The sequence below is a fragment of the Alternaria incomplexa genome, assembly GCF_024043165.1.
Source record: "Alternaria incomplexa strain BMP 0042 chromosome Unknown scaffold_15, whole genome shotgun sequence".
Classification (NCBI taxonomy): domain Eukaryota; kingdom Fungi; phylum Ascomycota; class Dothideomycetes; order Pleosporales; family Pleosporaceae; genus Alternaria; species Alternaria incomplexa.
Window position 1 is genome coordinate 319606 of NW_026249864.1, and position 18557 is coordinate 338162.

The window sequence follows — 18557 nt, forward strand, 5'->3', positions numbered from 1 at the left end:
GGTGATGTGATGTGCTGCTCGATCCGTCTGACGCAGAAGTCTGCCCTAAGAGCATCTCCACGTCCGGTTGGCCAACATGACTCTGCGTTGACAGCGAGCCAAGATTGGTGAAGGATTCCAAGTCAAGTCCGGCAAGCGTTTCGTCTTGGGAATATGGGAATTGCACAGAGCTCATCGTGTTGGCCAATGAGTGGGGGTCGGCAGGTAGAAAGAGGTTTTCGTGTAGCCACGGCCAAGACATGGTTCCTATATCGGACGTCTCACCGGTTGCGACGGAGGATGTGGAGTGTTCGGGACGAATAGGTATGCCCGCTAACAAGCAATCGTTGTACGGATCGTAGATTGACTGTCTGTCCAGGGAGCTGGGGCGTATATGATGGGTACCTGGATGGAGATCATGTTCTCTCGGATGCTCGGCGCTCTGGATAGGCAAGCATGATCCCTCGTACGACAAGCAGCCCACATCGTCTGGCTGGTCGTCATGTTGGTTGGACTCGTGTGGAGGTGCATCGGTGGCCGGTGTCGCGACATGCGGAAGAACCTGGCTCAGCCTATTGGAACGGTTGGAGTATCGACAGGAAGAGTTGGTGTTCAGACATGTATAGCACGGACGCTGTCCATCACATTTCGTCCTCAACTCTCTACATCGGAGACACGCGGTATGACATCGCTGCCTTCCCGATGCGGCAGTGGCACTGCCAATCTGGGCAGATGGCGGTTCAACTGTGTCGTTGAGAGACGAAGGCTGGTGAAGCTTCGAGTGTCGAGACAAAAGATCCCTGCGATGGAAGACGACGCCACAGGTTGAACAGCGGTGCTTGCAGGTCTTTTGGTGGCTGTGTTGATGACGCGTCAAGGAGTTTTGCGTACGATAGGTCCTTTCGCATTTGGTGCATGGGTACATGATGTGAGGATGAGATGAAAGACGTGGAGAGCCCCAACGGCTTCTCCATGGCGCGGCGAAGGCACCTGGGCATGTTATGCATGTTGGCATTGACTGTCGGCTCAGCACTCGAGCCGTCGGACTGCCCTTGGCACGCTAACGCGACCGGCGGGCGAGGGCTGCGGGGTCGAGCTAGCTGATGTTCTCGCCTCGATCTGCGTGCACGCGCTTCCCAGGACTCAAGATCACGACTTGAATTGCTATGGACACATGGTGCCGATTACCGCCATCCACCTCTACGGACATGGATTCAACGGGACGTGCCGTCTACTTTCTCATCATGCATCAAACGACATGCGATTCGACATTCGGCCAATTCCTCCAATCTCCACCTCGACCCTGTCCCCATCTTCGAGAAAGGCTTGCGGCTTCATGAACAGTGCGACTCCACCTGGCGTCCCGGTCATGATCAACGAGCCTCGCTGAAGAGTCTGGCCCTGACTGCAAAATGCGACAAGTCGTCGGACGCCAAAGCACAGATCTGACGTATTGCCTTCCTGTCTGATTTCCCCATTGACCATCGTCCTCAGCGACTGTTTGTTGGCTTCTCCTAGGACGTGAGTGGCTACGATACACGGTCCCAGCGGCGCGTACTTGTCGAATGACTTGCTGAAGGACCACTGCGGAACAGGCCCTGCTTTCCCAGCTTCTCTTTGCCAGTCGCGCGCGGAGACATCGTTACCTGCAGTATATCCAGCCACATAGTCCAAGGCATCGGCTTCCACTATGTTCTTTGCGTCTTTGCCGATGACAACGACCAGTTCACCCTCGTAATCGCATTGCTCCTGTGCGAAACAAGGAATTGGGACGTCCTCGCCGTGACCCGCAACGGCTGGCCCTGGCTTAGTAAAGACCGTTGGACACGTTGGAAGCGGCCGTCCGGTCTCGAGAACTTGCAATCTGTTAGATCGGGTGCTTCTCCCACTAGTGTTCTAATCCCATACATACTGTGTGTTTTGTAATTCAATCCAATGCAACGGATGATTGGGACATGAGCTGGCTCGAGCGGTCCCAGCAGCCTCGCCACTTTGTCGATCTCGCCTGTTGGTGTCGCACTCAGCGGATCGTTTCCATGCAACATCTTTACTTCGAGTTTTCCTTCCTCTGCAATCTGAGCAATCAAATCCACGTCTGAGCCTGAAACGATGGGGTCGCCATAACGAATATCCTGATCAGCCCCTTGCGCAATGTAACGAACAAATCTATCCCACGCAACTGGTTCTGAAGACATCGTGAACAGCTAATCGCGGAATAGGGAAGAAGAGTTGGAGCTAGCAGGTCGCACAGCTCTCAAGGCAAAGGCAGCTCCTATGTGTTGTCGGAGTTCACCAACTCTCACTCCTCCATCAGCATATGCAGTGTGGTTCTCGGAAACGCGCATGAACATCAGTAGTTGGAAGGCAGCGTATCCGCTTTCCGACGCAGGAACCCGCCAAGGCATACCACCTTATCCGCTGTACCAAACTACAGAGACTGAAGCCGAATCAATTTGAATTTGTCAGCGATAAGTTGCGGTCTTGTTTTTCGGAATACATCCGCGGACAATACGCAGCTTGACTATGTGGGCTACTTGGGCTGCTTTTGAAGCGGGGTAAACGCGTACCACAACGCGCATAGCCAGTCAGAATCCAGATGCACAGGTGGCTGCTTTTCAGATGGTGTATGTCTATATAATAGCAAGCAGCGAAGTCTGTTCACGTGGTTTCACAGGCTCTGCTAAGTTCTTCACGTAGTCTACTTGCCAGACTTCATTGCGTCAATACACGACCGTTCACGCGGAAACGGTCTGGGATGATGAATATTCCTGGGAGTCTGGCACCTGATGCAAGCACTCGCTTTCCAGAACGACGCGTTGTACTCATCGTGCTTTCAGGGAACGAAGCTTTGGCCTCTTCATGTAGGAGACGTGGTAGCTGATGAGGCTTTCATGATCACCGGGGTACGTCTCAATCCATTCAGCACAACAGCGCTGGCGCTGGTATCAGAAAATAGCAGATTGACTCGGCTATGTAGGCGAATACTTCTACTGCAAGCAAGTTGAACCCGCAACAATATGCTCGAAGGTCAATGGTAATGATGTGTGCTTTGGTCTCTCATCCTACTGAAGGACTCGTGCTCTTCGAGACTGGTCCTGGCAAAGATTATCCAGACGTTTGGGGACCACAGCTCAACGACATCTTTGCTCGGGAGAACTATTGCGAGGATCATGACTTGGATGTTGCCATTCGGAAAACTGGCAATGACATCAAAGACGTTAAGGCCGTCATCATGGGCCATCTTCATCTTGATCATGCTGGAGGATTAGAGTATTTTCGGGGACGGACGTCCCTATCTATACACATGAGCAGGAACTGAAGAACGCATTTTACAGCGTTGCGACAAAAACAGATCTTGGTAAGTCATTGTCACAGAGACACGCACCCCACTCGTAGTCATAATGTGTCTTATGAGACATTATGAATTACAGGGTCGGCAAGGCTGACTCAAAACTCTATGCAGGTGTCTATCTGCCTACCTACCTTCAATTCGATCTTAACTGGAACCGTTCCGCGGCGACGGATTCGAGCTAAACACTGGGTTGATCATCCGCCACATCCCCGGTCATACCCCGGGCCTCTCAATCCTCCAGGTGAACCTCAAAACCAGCGGGACGTGGGTTTTTACCACTGACCAATACGTTGTCAAAGAGAACTACGAGTCTCTTGCCACCCAGGGTTGGTTTACCAGGGACCACGCATCTTGGTCGAGATCCAACCAGATGATACACTCTTTGCAGAAGTTGACTAATGCGCGACTCATCTTCGGACACGATCGTGCTGTACTCTTTCAGTACAACTTAGCGCCAGGATACTACGAATAAATTAAGTTCTTCCAGTGACCGTGTATACATGTGCTCAAATATATTATAAGCAGGGCAGAATGCATCAATTTACTTCGGGTTCACAGCGCGTAAATCACACCTGCGACACTTTGCGCGCTATGCAAATCACCCTTCCTTCAAACATGCACTTGCAGTGTTGCATGCAAATTTAGAAGTCTGACAAACTAATTCCCGGCTTCAGTTGAACGGTCTTGATCAAACGCTAGCTACTAGCGCAGATAGAATTCCCAGGATAAGGTGGTATCAATGTGCGCACACCACCTTACCCGCCTACGTCAGAACCACAACTATTGCTAACCCAGTTGGTCTTTACGAACCCCAGCGTACTAGCTCCCTGGAACCTGACACCGTTGACTGTTGACGCTGTACCGGTACCTCGGTTCCACAACTGATGTAAAGCGGTCGCGGAAGGCGAGCTACATAGCCTCCACGTGCTTGAGCTGACAGCTCGAGGTTAGTAGCGTAGATCAACATACATCGAATTGCAGCGCTGTATATCATCCGCCCAACCAACGACGCTTGCGCATAGATTATTACACTTTTGTTTTGAATCATACGACATGCCGATACCTGACAACGACATGAGGATCCGTCTCAAGGCAACGGCGTTCGTCATCTACTACCATGCCGACCTAACCAAGGCGCGTCAATTTCTCCTCGACTTCGGACTGTCCATCGCGCGAGAAGATCCCCAAAACCAGATCTTCTTCAAAGGGTATGGCGTGGAGCCCTTTGTATACATCGCACGTCAAGCCGACGGCAAGAGCAGTTTCGAAGGAGCAGCATATGAAGTGGAGAGTAGAGGAGAGCTGGAACGCGCAAGTCAGATAGATGGAGCTACTTCTATTGCACCTCTCGACGCTCCAGGAGGAGGGAATTATGTTAAGCTCACCGACCCTGTAGGACACCATGTCTATCTCATTCATGGTCAACAAAAGAGTGAGGCCGAACCGCCAGCTCTGAAGAAGCTGGTCGTCAATTACGAGGACGAAAAGCCACGAAAGGGCAAATTCCAGCGCTTTGAGCTCGGCCCAGCTCCCGTTCATCGCTGGGGTCACTACGGTGTGACATATCCAGATGGCGCGTATCAACAGATGTATGACTGGTACACCAAGACTCTCGCTCTCGCTCCATCGGATATCGTTTACAAAGACGATAAGCCCATCACATGCTTCTTCCATATCGATCGTGGTTTGGAGTACACAGATCACCATGCCTTCTTCTTTAAGCGGGTCAAACCGGACTACGAACCTACTGTTGCGCATTCTGCGTTTGAGACCCATGACTTCGACGTCGAGCATTTGGGCCATGACTATCTTGAGTCGAAAGGATATGAGAGTTGTTGGGGTGTGGGAAGAGTTGGTTACATCAACTCCATGGTTGTGGACGAACTGCTAACCGGGAACAGCATGTCCTCGGAAGTCAAGTCTTTGACTACTGGTTTGATACCAGCAAGTTCATATTGGTAGGCAACACTTGTCATAATTTGATTGGCCTGATACTAACAGCGTTACAAGGAGCACTATGCGGATGGCGATTTGGTCAATGCTGAGACGGAGGTATCGCACGTTCCTGCTGGGCCACAGGCGCTCAAGATCTGGGGGCCACCTATTCCGGGCGTGTTTTAGGTGATATTCAAAGTGTTATGAAAACGAATAAACACGTAGATATATAATTCAAACGCGTTCCACGGTCTGGCGGAAAGGCCAACAACGGGCGAACGTAGGTAGTGTACAAAACATGCATGAGAAACACGACCCAATGCTATGAATGGCTACCTCCTTCGATCTAAGCTTCTTCGTTCTGGCTTTCGCGGTCCTTGCGAGGAAATAAGGCAATGACAGGGCGGCGAGATCTTGGCTCCCATTTTGCATGAATGTGATGCAACGCTTCACGACATCGGCCGAAAGCCTTGAGGACATGAGTCGCCACAACACCTCTTTAGACGCCATCGAACAGCTTTGCCTGCCTCTTATGTATCAATGCCGCTACCAAGAAACACATGAAGCCCAATACACCGCATGAGCCAGCAAGCACCTGTCCATACAGATAGGATCCGTTGCCAACCTCAACCAACGCACCTCCACCAGGACCTCCGATAAGGCAACCAAAACTAGACAAGGCAAACCCCATGCCCATTCTTGTTCCGATTTTCTTGTTGTCCAGGGTAAGATCGGCGAGTGTTGCAGGGAACATGGCTTGCAAGCCTGCAGCAAACAAGCCGTAAAGCGCCGCAAAGGCATACATTCCTGCTGTCGAAGTGATCGCAATCCAACAATATAGTAGAAGAGCAGTGACGAAACTGACGATCAGGCTGATGGTCAATGGCCGGCAATAGCGGCCAGCAACGTACGCGGGTAACAGACGTCCCGGAATGCCGATGCCGTTTAGCACCAAGAGGAGCGGTATCGATTCTTCCAACGTCATACCCAACGTTGTTCGAGCGAAAGCATTGATCTGGGTAAGGTCAGCTATTTGTTGAAGAAGATTGCGGTATGTACTTACATAGAAGAAAGCGAACCAAAGACCTGCGAAGCAAAAGACCGAGCCGAGAATCTGTGTACGTTAGCAAAGACGTCCCGGGTTCGTCGAATCAGACCACTTACGAAAAGATCAAAGACCGGGTCCTTGAGCTCACTCGGTTCGAGCATCTTGACCGCAACCTTTGGTGGAAGCCGCTTCTTTAGCAGCCGCTCAGCAATCAATAGCATGACCAGCGCCATGAAGCCCAACGTCCTCACCGCCCATCCAAACCCGATGCGATCAATCAACCTGTTGAGCATGATCGGAATAACTAGCCCACCAGTGCCCGACCCGCATAACGTGATACTAATTGCAAAACTCCGCTTTGTCGCATCGAAATATGTCGAGATCACGGATACCATGGGCACGAACATGCATCCATTTGCGAAACCGATGCAAAACCCCTGCGCAAGCACGAACTGCCAGTACTCCTTGCAGATACTTGTCATGAAGATGCCGACCAACCATAGTCCAATGCCTACGCGCAGAACAAGCTTGAAATGACCGGTGTCTGACGCGGCGCCAGACCAAAGAGGGATGGACAGCAGGAAGAAGACGGTGAGTGCACCGATCCATGAGATATTGGACGCGGTCGACAGTCCAATGGAGGTATAGTGCGCTTGGAACATACCAAATGATGTGATGAAGCCCCAGGTGAAGAAGGTGATGATATGCCCACCTAGCACTTGTGACCATGCTACCCATCCGCCATTGGGAGGCGGCTCGGTAGATGCGACTCTCGTGACATCAAAGGTTGAAGATACTTCTTGCTTGGTTGGCGCAATATCCTCCTCTTCGATCTGGCTGAACTCTTCAGTTGGTGGATCCGGTCCAATGGCGGCCATGTTGTTGCACGGCAAAAATGATGTTTGACCGCAAGGTCAGTCGACCCCAGGATTCTGCTTCCCCAGACCCATACTTTGCTGAGTCACATCTTGCGGGAGATCGAGTTTGGCGAATTTTACAAGCTCAGTTTTCCGAATTTATGAGGTAATAGGAGGGGATCGGTGGCGGGATGCCCGCCGCAGCGGTCATTGCCGGCGGGCCAGGCGAGGCGAGTACGTCGGATACGGCACGCTCTGCCACTGCGCTTGAAGCAACGCTCGGAAGCCAGCCTCGCGCATTGAATGCCTAGCTACGTAGCTCAGACAACGCAGTACGCGCAATGGGTTCTGGGTTTGGCTTTTAGAATGATTGTTTGCGCATCTTACTTAGGACAAAGCCTCGTGGCAATAGGGTGATGTTCGCAGCGAAGTGGTAGACTTGGCGGAGTTACCCCACAGCCTCTCCCAGCCAATCATGTGCGCGCGCCTTCCAGCTTCCGAGGTCCGTCTGATATCAGTACAGTAAAGAAGCAGCCACGATGCCCGCTACAGCGAGTCAAGTCTTGCTAAAGAGAATATCACCGGAGAGATCGATGATGCCGGAGTGACGCAACAAGTTTACGATAATCAGAACCTTGTCGTATGGCTCTACTAGGTACTACCTAGGTGCTACTACTACTACTTAATCTTAACACTTAAGTATGCAGGCTACTCTTTTTCTACAAAGTAGAACTGCGGCTGATAGTAGATTGGGTGCGTCTTCGCGACCATTAGGGTTCACTCATAACGGCTCGAAGAAAAACGAGGACTCGCCGGTCCAAAGGTTAGTTAAAAACAGCTATCAAGAGTCGTGCTCGCGGATGTTAAAATATCTCGCTTTCTTCCTAAATCTAGTCAAGCTTTAGATGCTAGCTGAACTGGTGATATATTCCGAGTTCTTTCGGTGTGTGATTGATAGATACTAGTACGCCACTCCCTTCACTCATCGCATTGGGCTGGAACTCGCACCTGAGACAGCCTTTGGGGGACGGTACTATCAACGCGACGACGAAACACTGAAAAAGTCTCAGTGCGACCCTGCGTGGAGAGCGTTTTGGAAAGAGAAAACTAGGTCGTTCTAGAGGCAGTAAAAACGACAGATTTTGTTCAAACACGAAGGGGACGAAAAAGTCTGTGAGTCTCGACTGTACGTTGACGTGATTGGAAATAAACCCTTCGCGAGGGCCGTGGTCTTGCAAGTCGCTTCCGCTCTGTGTCTGACCAGAGCACTCTACTACCATTTCTGATGGATGCCTCAACAGTAGTCTCGAGATGCTCAAACTTAAGAAATTCCATCTCCAGGCTCGGCAACGGATGCTATCTTCCAGCGGGATCAGTTGCCCTGGATTATTCAAGGATCGCAATCCTATTGGCGCGTTGATCACTGGAAGCCGTGGGATGAGGTGCAAGATCCCTGGAAAGACCTAGCTGGGCAATATTTGAAAGTTCTACTCCTCGACTAGCATGATTGGAAGAAACCCCAATTGCCATGGGAGTGCTATTACGACGGAGAACTGTAAGGTAGGTACAGACGCGAGTCGTGAACAGCGTCTACATAGGCTCAGTCGCCATAGTCAAAAGGATTGTGCGCCGTCGTTAATCGCGAGGCGCTTTTTATTTTGATACGTCGCTATGTCACCACGGCTGCTGTGACATGAACATCTTTTAGCTGAGAAGCAACGCGTTCATCGAGACCCACCATGTGCAGAACAACGGGATGCCGATGTACGAACACATCTTGTCGTACTGCCGTGTTATCCAACTCTCAAGTACCAAGCTTTTTGTAGGGGTTGCCGAGATATCAGAATACCCGGTGGCACTGATGCTGTTCTATCCCTTTATGGCTGGGCTACCGGCAGGACTAACGCCAACAGAACACAGCTGTTGGTAGCTTCTTCTTCTAGTAATCCTCTAACGAGATTGTGGCTCGAGGATGCAAGCAACCGCAACGATTGTTCGGGCACCTATGCAGGGCAAAAGGGATGGAACCACAACAGGCTCGTATAGACGTCTCCACCGTAAACGATGCTGACGCCCAGGTGAACGATCAAATTTAACGTGTTCGTATACTGCATGTATTAAAGCTGTCCCCTCTTGCTGCAATGTGATACCCCAGGTACCCCTAAAAGGCCCATCACGTTCTTTTTGCAGCTCCAGCCCTACCTGCGGTCTCCACCTCCACACTCTCTAATCGCTATACATTACTATACAAACATAATCCTTAATCATGTCGTTCAGTATCCGCAACACCATCGCCCTGGGCGCCTTCTCCGCCCTCGCTGCTGCGCAAACCGTGCCCCCGAAGCTCGACGCAACTTGTGCCGATGTGGTCATATTCATGGCTCGTGGCAACGACGCCCCATACCATGACGGTCGCACTTTCCCCTTCGTCGAGGCCACCTGCGGCAAGTTGACTGCTCAGGGCAAGAGCTGCGACTACATTGACATCCAGTTTGATGTAACCCTTGGTGGAGACTACTGTAACCAAGTTGCTGAGGGCGCTCGCAATGGTATCTCTCAGATCACCGCCTTCAACGAGAAGTGCCCTTGCTCGCACATTGTGGTGAATGGGTACTCTGAGGGAGCTCACGTGGCCGGAGATGTGTTTGGAGGACCGGTAAGCATCATGTGAGAACCGGGCACCCGTGAGGCATGTGCTAACTACGTACTGCGATATAGGGTGGATGCACGTTCGTCTCGACCGGCCTAGACAACAACTCTGCTGCAGGCAAAGCGGGTAAGCGACTTCGACGATACTACGGCAATGTCCTTCCTAACATGTTTCAGTCGCCGCGGCTCTCCTCTGGGGAGACGTGATGCATACCGCCAACCAGCCCTACAATGTGCTTGACGGTGCCGACAAGCAGTCTAACGGGCGTAAGCCGGAGGATCTCGCTCGCCTCAATCGCTACGCACCCGTCCTTCGCTCCTACTGTGCTGCCGGCGACCCAGTCTGCGCCGGCGGAAACATTGTAGCCGACCACTTGAACTACTTTGAGCTCTACACCGACGATGCTTCTTCCTGGGTCGCCTCCAAGATCGACAGCGTCGCACCTCTGGCGTCGTGCGGTGCCACCAGCTCGTCATCCTCTGCTGCCGCCTCTTCCGCTACCAGTGCGGCCGTCACCCAGTCTTCTGCCGTCGTTCCTACCTCGTCTGCCGTGGCCACTGCGTCTGCTACACCTACTAAGGCTGAGTCTTCTGCTGCTGAGACGCCTTGCTCAACCTCTCCGGCAATGGTTTCTCCCTTCCCCGAGCCTGTCCCCTACAAGCCCGATGCCTGCGTCCTTGAAGTTCACGTAGAGTATGCCTACGTATAGTTTGAGCAAGATGGAGCCGAAGGAGCAAGTACCACCACTACAGTGCAATGCGAAAAGCTGTCAGCAGCGACAGTATTGCGACAATATATACGACGTGTTGCCACCTTCAAAGTCTTGTTCCTCTAGCTCTCCTCTTGTAAAGTGACCGTGTTGTAGCCGCATCATTCGATGTTTCCGAGGTCCGATCTGTTTGTTAAGGCCACTTCAATCTGGACGGAAGCTAGGAGTATCATTTAAGTTGCATCCCGAAATGAATTTGGAAACACTGAGCGAGTAAACGACGGGAACGTTGCGGATCGCCGGTATTAGCCCAACGTATTGAGCTACGACTTTTCCATGTTCCAAGCCTGTCGATACGCGATGGAAGATGACGCCTGTGAGCCTATGGAGAAGTAGGTGAAACGGCTTTGTACCTCCTTAAATAGATCCCTACACTGCGCTATGTGAACTGGAGTTCCTGTCCGTCTGTTGGGCCGATAGGCGGTCGTCACGCAAGTCGAACATGACCAATGCTGACGACCTTGGAGCGAATTGTGGCTGTCTTGGCATTCCCGCGGAGTTCATAGGTATGCACGTCACCTTCCCCATCTCATCGCCAAACCTCGCCCAAACCTCACCCAAACACCGCATCAACGCCGCCATGTACCGGATACGAGCGCGATTCGTACCCATTCGCGCTCTACCTCGCACGTCTCAACCCTCATTCCAGCATGTCCGTAGCCTTCCACAATCCCGTGCCTACCAGCAACTCGGTCGCAGTGGCCAGCAATACAAACGGTTCAACTCTCCCTCAGGTGGCCTCTCCGGTCTCCTATTTCGCTGGGCTGCCCGCCCAACGTTTTACCGTGACGTCGGTCTGATCAGCGTGGGCACTGGCGGCGTCTACCTGTACAATCTCGAAGAAGTGCCCGTCTCTGGTCGCCGCCGCTTCAACATCATCTCGCCTGGCATCGAAGAAGCGCTGGGACGGTCATCCGTAGAGCAAGTGCGGCAAGAGTACCAAGGCAGGATACTACCGGATAGCGATTCGCGGGTGAAGCAGGTGAAGAGGGTTTTGGAGCGTTTGTTGCCGTATGCCGAGGGCGAAGGGTTGAAAGACTTGCAGTGGGAGGTCACCGTCATCGAGTCTCCGGAACAGAACGCGTTTGTAGCGCCGGGGGGCAAGGTCTTTGTGTTTACGGGGATCCTGCCTCTGTGCAAGGATGAGGATGGCATTGCAGCCGTGCTGGGACATGAGATTGCGCACGTGGTTGCGCATCACACTGCGTTGGTACTCTTATCTCGGACCGATGAAGCATGCACTGACCAAAGAACAGTGAACGCATGTCTCAAGCGCCTCTGATCCTCCTCGGTGTTCTCGCCCTATCTCTCTTCGATGTCTCCTTTTACTCGGGCAAAATGCTCCTCGACCTCTTCCTCTCCATGCCCGCCTCCCGCAAGCACGAAGCTGAAGCCGATTACATTGGTCTCTTGATGATGGCGCAGGGCTGCTACCGACCAGAAGCTGCAATGCAGTTCTGGACGCGCATGGAGAAGGCTGGTGGGGCGGGGCCGCCGCAGATACTGAGCACGCACCCGAGTCACCACAACAGGGAAGAGAAGATTAGGGAGTGGCTGCCCAAGGCGATGGAGAAAGCTGAGGCGAGCGAATGCGCTGTCACGAGTGGGTACGGTAAGTGAACGCACGCATACGGTGTGATGATGAGGATTGTGACTGACGCGACCCAGCTACTCAATTCAGCTCCGCGTTCGATAGCTTCGGACGCTGGTGAAGCGTCGGAAGCCCTTTGACGGTAGAAGACTTTTACTAACACCCTGTATACCACCTGATGACTACACTAACATGATGCACCACGAGACCAAAGAAATGAAGGTCCCATACCTGAACCATTCCAGATAGTCTTGGATGTGAGTAGATATGAGATGAATTGATGATTTACTCTAACATGAGATGAGAACTGCCTATAAAGGCAAGTATGCTTGCTACAAACAGTTGCAAGCAAGCATCGGTACGTACATAAGGTACATGCCAGCTAACCAACAGATAGTGCGCTATGGGCCACAGGGCAAACATTGTAACGTAATGTCATAATTTCTTATACTCTATTAGCCTCGGCACCCCGGTTCGAGACAGAACATGAACATCCGCCGTCCTTGCGACCCCTATACTCGGTCTACCTACCGATTCTCTCTCCTCGACCTCCGACGCGGTATCATCGAAGTAACTATTCCCCATATCCATAGCCTTTCCCATTTCAATCTCCGTAACGGTCAATCTCCTCTCCACATCGAAATCGAATGCGCCATTCTTCTCTTCGGGTAATGCAAAGTCCCATGGCGATTTCTCGATATCGTCTTCGTCGTCCATGCTGACCAGGTTCTTTTCTCCCCAACTCCCGCGGTATCCTGGTAGAGTGGGTACCTCGGAAGGTGTGGTGGCTCGAGCGGGACAGTGGAAAACATGTTTGAGTAAAGGGGACAGTGAGGGAAGAGAGGCGGCCAGAATGCCAATGTCAACCTCGATTTGGGACCATACTGGAACCCAAGACCAGCCCCTGCGGTTCATTTGTCAGAAAATGCTACTAGTAAAGAGAACGGGCTAGGCGAAGGCGTACCAGCTGAAATCGACTTCTTGCCATGTACTTCCTGGTCTGATGGGACTGTCCGACATGACAATCTCGCAAAGGCGCATGGTGCTGGCTATGACCGGGATGACGCCGATAGAGAGAATGACTGCTAGAGCCGCTGAAGGGACGGTCAACAATGAGCGTTCTTAGAGACATAAAGACGTCGACTTACTCCTTTGTCTCTTGTTGAATTTGATCACCCATATCAAAGGCAACGGGAAGATCAACAAGACAATATCAGTGACGACATTGATGGCACCCGAAATGACCATGAACATGGCAGCATTAATGCATCCATCGGGTTGGGCTTCGATATCCCAGACACGTGATACTGGTGTGCAGATGAACAATTGAGCCTTCGGACGTTGTCAGTTGTGCATCTCGTACAGACAGACGGGCATGATACTCACAAGGAAGACGGAGAAACTAAAGGCAGTCATAAAGCCGGCCGCTGTCCATACAGCAGGTGACTGCACGATCCATGGCAGGCCCTGTTTTCCATAGCCGATTCGGTAGTACAGAGATAGGATGCTCATCTTGACAGCCCTGCAATAAAGTTAATCTTGGAAGCTGATGTCGAGAGCGATGTTGCAGCATACCAATTTGCGACAAAGTAGATGAGCATATTGATCCATTGGTACTAGTCCACTGTCAGTACTAAGTCGAGTGTCACAAGGTGTGTTGAACATACCATGAGCATCTCGTCGAATTGCTCCACGTGAAGCTCTGATGCATGTCGTCCCTGGCCATGCTCGATTTGTAATATGATGGTGACTGTCTGTGCGGCTCCGAGGGTAACGGCGATGGCGATGAAGAGATCGTCTAGGCCGAATTTCTTGACAACGTATCCGCGCGTGAAGCATCTACATTTTGTTAGCAATACGACATTTGCTCGTGGCGAAGATGGGTGCTTGCCGAAGAGCCACAAACGCCACAGCGACGGTATACATGGCCATACTGACTCGGCCTATGACGGGTCCTTGGTCACGCCCGTTCGCGACGTATACGATGTGCCCCATTGCGAGCTCGGTACCTGGTTGAGCTATACGATGTCCGAAGGTTTGACATGGGTCTACGAGAGTTGATGCTACGACGGCGCAAGGTTTCCAAACGCCCGACTGGAGAAGAGGAAGCGAAAAGCAAAGTGAAGGATGATGGCTAGACTAGAGGCTGGCAGACGGGACCTACACACATCTAATACATCGTGGACGAGTTACGACACCCAAAGTGCGACAGGGCGATGGGCACGTTGCAAGACTCGGCACGGCATTATTGAGGCGGCGCTGGTTGAAACTAAGATTGCCTTCCAGAAGCACATCAAACGGTGCACAAAGAGCCACGCGGCCTGTGCATGCCTCTTGTCGGCATCGGCACTGTGGGTTGTCGCGTGGTCATGGTGCGGCAAGCCCTGTCGCAGCGCGCATCTCGAAACCTTGTTTGGAGCCACGATCCCGGCACAATGGTATCGGAGGTTTGTGGGAGAACATGGCCTCGGGTTGCGTGGGCGGAAGGCTGAACGAATGGTTCGAGTGTTTCTGAGGTACACGGTGATTGGCCGCGCGCGTGCACCAGGCCGACGGGCTATCCCGGTGTGGCTGGTGACGATGGCATAGACGTCTTCTTGGACGTCTCAGGGGGGTTTTCACAAGGGCCTAGTCACTGCTTGCGCTGCTCGGGTGTTGGGCAGACCGACGATCAGATGGCGGGCGATGAAGAAACTCGGAGCATGAGGTCGAGGATCGCCGCGGAGGCAGCCTGGTTTCGGTTACGGGCGGGCTAGCGCTGACGGGTGTTGGACGTTGCATTCACGTCACTCTGCCAGCACCGCACGCCCGCGCGAAAAGCATCGAGGCTCCAACAGGCGGGCGTGCGGAGAGCAGAGGCATCCGCCGCAGCCACGACGCCTGCGCGTGTTGCCCAACGGAGCAGGGAAGCCGCAACCCACCAGGCGAGCCGCTCCTGCCCTGAGGCGGCCTCAACGCTTGCCCGCCTGCCTCGACACTTGCCTGCCTGCCTGCCTGCCTGCCTGCCTCGGGTCGCTGGCACGACATTTGGCGTCACTGCGCTGTAAGCTGGCATGCTCCCCTCCTCTGTACCACACCTGTTCCTCTCCCGCCCCGTTGCATGCCCGCCTACGCCTCTCCCGCCCCGTTGCATGCCCGCCTACACCTCTCACCAGTCTCCCCGGCCTCTGCGGCCTGCTAGCATACCGCCATCCTCAACCACTGACCATATTCCTCTGCCCGTAGACGCTCCCCTCGCCCACGACCCGCCGCGGCTTGCCAGGCACGCGAGCCATCCTGCATACCCCACCCTGCTCCCTCCACCCTCTCCACCCCCGCCGTTGCCCAACCCGACCCTCGACGGCACCATGGCCGCCCGCGCGACCATCACCTTCTCGCAGCCGGGCGTGCAGCCGCCCGTCTATGTCACCACCTCCCTGAACGACTGGACGCTGGTGCAGATGCAGCCCCTGCACGACAAGACGGCGTCGGGCGACCTCATCTTCAGCAGAGAGTTCACTGGCGTCGCTGAAGGCAGCCACCAGTACAAGATCCGCGTCGGCGAGGACCATTGGGTGCTGGACGAGTCGAAAGAAACCGGTATGTCCTTCTACGTCCTCGTCGACTGTCCCGCTGACTCTCCGCAGCTGCCGTCGACCAGGGCATTCGCAACAACCTTGTCCACGTCAGGCCTGCCAGCGAGAGCACCTCCCTGCGCCCAGCGTCCGAAGCTACCACCAACACAGCCGCCCTAGAGACTTCCCCCGGGAATCCCTCAAAGATGCCCGAGGACCGCAAAGACAGTACAATAAACCAGGAGCAGCTAGCTTACGATCAAACCCACTACGCCCATCTGCCTGAACATGTTGCTAAACGCGCTGCCGACTCAGAACCTGGCCTTGAGGGAACCAAGGTAGACTCCCCGGTCGAGACAGCAGCTCCGAAAACACCCGAGATTCCTCTTCTGGTAGTCGACAAGACTGACCGTCGGCCTGCATATGGAGATGACTTTGGCGCCGGCGCTACGACCGCCCAAAAGGCTGCGCATGACATGAGAGCCGCGGATACCTTGCCAGACCAGCTCAATATCGTGCCCGAGTCCCATACGGAGCCAGAGTCTGATGATGGCGAAGCTGCTCCATTGTTTCGCCATGAGTCTTTCCAAGCGGATCATGATCCTCAAATCGCTCCCGCTATAATCATCGACGATGAGTCTGCGCCATCATCGACAGACCAGACTAGTGCCGGAGAGGCCATAGATACACCTTCGGAGCCTGACGACAGTGACGAGTTGCATCTAGCGCCCTTACTTAGCCACGAGACGGGCTTCGAGAATGGCGGAGCGGGGCTGAGCGACGGTCCGCATTTTTCCCATGGAACTGACAACGACGATGACGATGACGATGATTTCGGTGGAGCTCCTCTCCTTCCTCACGAGACTGCCTTCCATGATGAGGGCAGAATTCCAACCGAATCTGAAAATGACGAGGACGAGCTCGACAGGTATCCGTTGCTATCACACGAAAGTGGCTTCTCGGATTATAGGGGAAGCGAGATCGTTACTAAGAGTGATAACTCGGGAATCTCGGAGCCATGTCACTACGGGGCCTACGAGGACGACGAGGATGACTACGCTGAGAATGAAGAGGGCGATGCACCTCTCCTCCCCCATGAACGCGAAGCATCTGCTGTCAGTAGCACTGGGTCTGTCTTTTCAGAGGACGATACCCCCTTTTCTCTGGACAAGCAACCGACTTTTGGTTACGAGACGGACAACGCGAGAGAACTGTTCGGCGGAGCTGGCCGACACGACTTCTTTAGAGGGCGAACAGGAAGCAATCTTCCCCACAGGCTACCACAGTCAGATGCGGAAGATCATGACCTGAACGATCCGTCGTTGGAACGATTTCCCACTAGCCGTCAATCAATCTTGGAACGTGTAGCGACAATTGGCATGCATCTTCCCGAAGATGAATCCATGCACGAGCGGCCACATTCTCCCCAGCCATCTGTTCTATCTCAAGCGTGCTCCTCTGTCGATCTTGTACCTGTCAAATCGTACACCTCGCTAGCTTCTGTACCTGAAGACGAATTCAGCGACGAAGAGGAGGACCACCATGATTTAGACAGTATGCCATCGCCCGTGTACATCAGTCACAATACTACCCGCATGTCCAGTCCGCCCGCCAGATTCGTGCGTGACCCATACGCAACCCCACTGCCTGATGAGAGCAAGCAACTTGGGTACGCTGTCGACACCAAACACGACGAGTCGAGTAATCATACCCACGAGTCCAGCGAAGCGGAAAGTGTGGATAAGCATGATGGTGCAAAAGACGTCTCTCGGGCTTCCGATGCTCTGCGAGATGCCATCACCACATCTATCAACACCGAGAAACCTGCCATGGATCAAGTTACGTCTGAGCCCAAGGCTACCGCCTCAGGTGCGCACCCTGTAGCTGGTCCGGATTCTGACCTCCGGCAGCGCAGAGTACTAGTTGAAGACTCTTCAGAGACATCAGAAGATGCGACAAGCGCAGTGGTAGATGGTGTCAGTATCAAAGACAAGATTGTCGAGGCAGCGAAGCCTGCACTTGCACAGCGACCGAATCATCACAACGAGAACTTTCTTCAGCATTTCTTCCGAGTCATGTTTGGGCCCGTCGGTCACCTCATGACTGCTTGTTTTGGCGATCGGAAGCGAGCTAGGTGAGCGAACACCGTTTCCTTTTCTCCCTGAATCCTTGAGTATGTGGCTTGTGGCGCTCTTGCCTCGTACGAATTCCGTCACACAATGACAGTATTGAGAGACGCCATTGCTAACACAAAAGCTTCAGTGCTTCCGCTCTTGTTCTTGGTACTGGTGCAGCGACTTACTATTACGCTGCGAAAGCATCAAGATGAGCTTGTGCCTAGTGCACGATGATCAAGATTGCGACACCTCGGATTCACATTACGACGAACGCGGAAGGAGCATAGCGATGCGGTATTGGGTTGCCGTGAATTGGACTTTCCTACACCTGCGTTGAGCATAACGAGATTAATGACCTGGGTTAGAGCATGCGCTTGGGCGCGCTGGCGTTTTATGTAGCATTCTCTCTCCTCTTTCCACCTCGACAACCTCATCTTGCGTCGACAAATAAATCAATGTGTTTGTTTGCTGTACGTGTTTGTTCCGATGAATATCTTGTGTTTGACAGTGAGACCACAACCCAGAGCCAATATCAAGGCGGCAAAATCACTTCCAATTAGCACGTAAATCCATTCTTGATGTAAATGTGCATTGTATCATAGTCTTATTCCTTCTGTGTGTTGCGACACAGCGGTACTACCTAGGTATCTCATATCTCATGGCAAAGGTTTCTTCATGTAAAACAAGGACAAGACTCAAGTCTAG

General features: G+C 53.0%; 7 protein-coding genes across 7 annotated transcripts; 4 read left to right on the top strand and 3 right to left on the bottom strand.

The window, feature by feature from the left end:
* Positions 1-1221: 1221 nt before the first annotated feature.
* On the bottom strand, positions 1222-2174 carry J4E90_009173 (uncharacterized protein; the record flags this gene model as incomplete). The annotated part of the gene is made up of 2 exons (XM_051438693.1): positions 1222-1835; positions 1922-2174. The coding sequence occupies 2 exons, from the start codon at positions 2172-2174 to the stop codon at positions 1222-1224; spliced, it is 867 nt and encodes a 288-aa protein (XP_051287356.1).
* Positions 2175-4384: 2210 nt separating this feature from the next.
* On the top strand, positions 4385-5452 carry J4E90_009174 (uncharacterized protein; the record flags this gene model as incomplete). Its single annotated transcript, XM_051438694.1, has 3 exons — positions 4385-5182; positions 5233-5289; positions 5342-5452. The coding sequence occupies 3 exons, from the start codon at positions 4385-4387 to the stop codon at positions 5450-5452; spliced, it is 966 nt and encodes a 321-aa protein (XP_051287357.1).
* A 313-nt stretch (positions 5453-5765) lies between these two features.
* Positions 5766-7192, bottom strand: J4E90_009175 (uncharacterized protein; the record flags this gene model as incomplete). The annotated part of the gene is made up of 3 exons (XM_051438695.1): positions 5766-6281; positions 6330-6380; positions 6431-7192. The coding sequence occupies 3 exons, from the start codon at positions 7190-7192 to the stop codon at positions 5766-5768; spliced, it is 1329 nt and encodes a 442-aa protein (XP_051287358.1).
* A 2245-nt stretch (positions 7193-9437) lies between these two features.
* Positions 9438-10530, top strand: J4E90_009176 (uncharacterized protein; the record flags this gene model as incomplete). Its single annotated transcript, XM_051438696.1, has 3 exons — positions 9438-9827; positions 9890-9947; positions 9998-10530. The coding sequence occupies 3 exons, from the start codon at positions 9438-9440 to the stop codon at positions 10528-10530; spliced, it is 981 nt and encodes a 326-aa protein (XP_051287359.1).
* Positions 10531-11170: 640 nt separating this feature from the next.
* On the top strand, positions 11171-12210 carry J4E90_009177 (uncharacterized protein; the record flags this gene model as incomplete). Its single annotated transcript, XM_051438697.1, has 2 exons — positions 11171-11796; positions 11847-12210. 2 exons carry the CDS (start codon positions 11171-11173, stop codon positions 12208-12210), a joined length of 990 nt encoding a protein of 329 aa, XP_051287360.1.
* Positions 12211-12492: 282 nt separating this feature from the next.
* On the bottom strand, positions 12493-14176 carry J4E90_009178 (uncharacterized protein; the record flags this gene model as incomplete). The annotated part of the gene is made up of 8 exons (XM_051438698.1): positions 12493-12513; positions 12713-13085; positions 13146-13275; positions 13330-13513; positions 13568-13703; positions 13757-13797; positions 13849-14020; positions 14088-14176. 8 exons carry the CDS (start codon positions 14174-14176, stop codon positions 12493-12495), a joined length of 1146 nt encoding a protein of 381 aa, XP_051287361.1.
* A 1352-nt stretch (positions 14177-15528) lies between these two features.
* Positions 15529-17873, top strand: J4E90_009179 (uncharacterized protein; the record flags this gene model as incomplete). Its single annotated transcript, XM_051438699.1, has 2 exons — positions 15529-15760; positions 15808-17873. The coding sequence occupies 2 exons, from the start codon at positions 15529-15531 to the stop codon at positions 17871-17873; spliced, it is 2298 nt and encodes a 765-aa protein (XP_051287362.1).
* Positions 17874-18557: the final 684 nt, after the last annotated feature.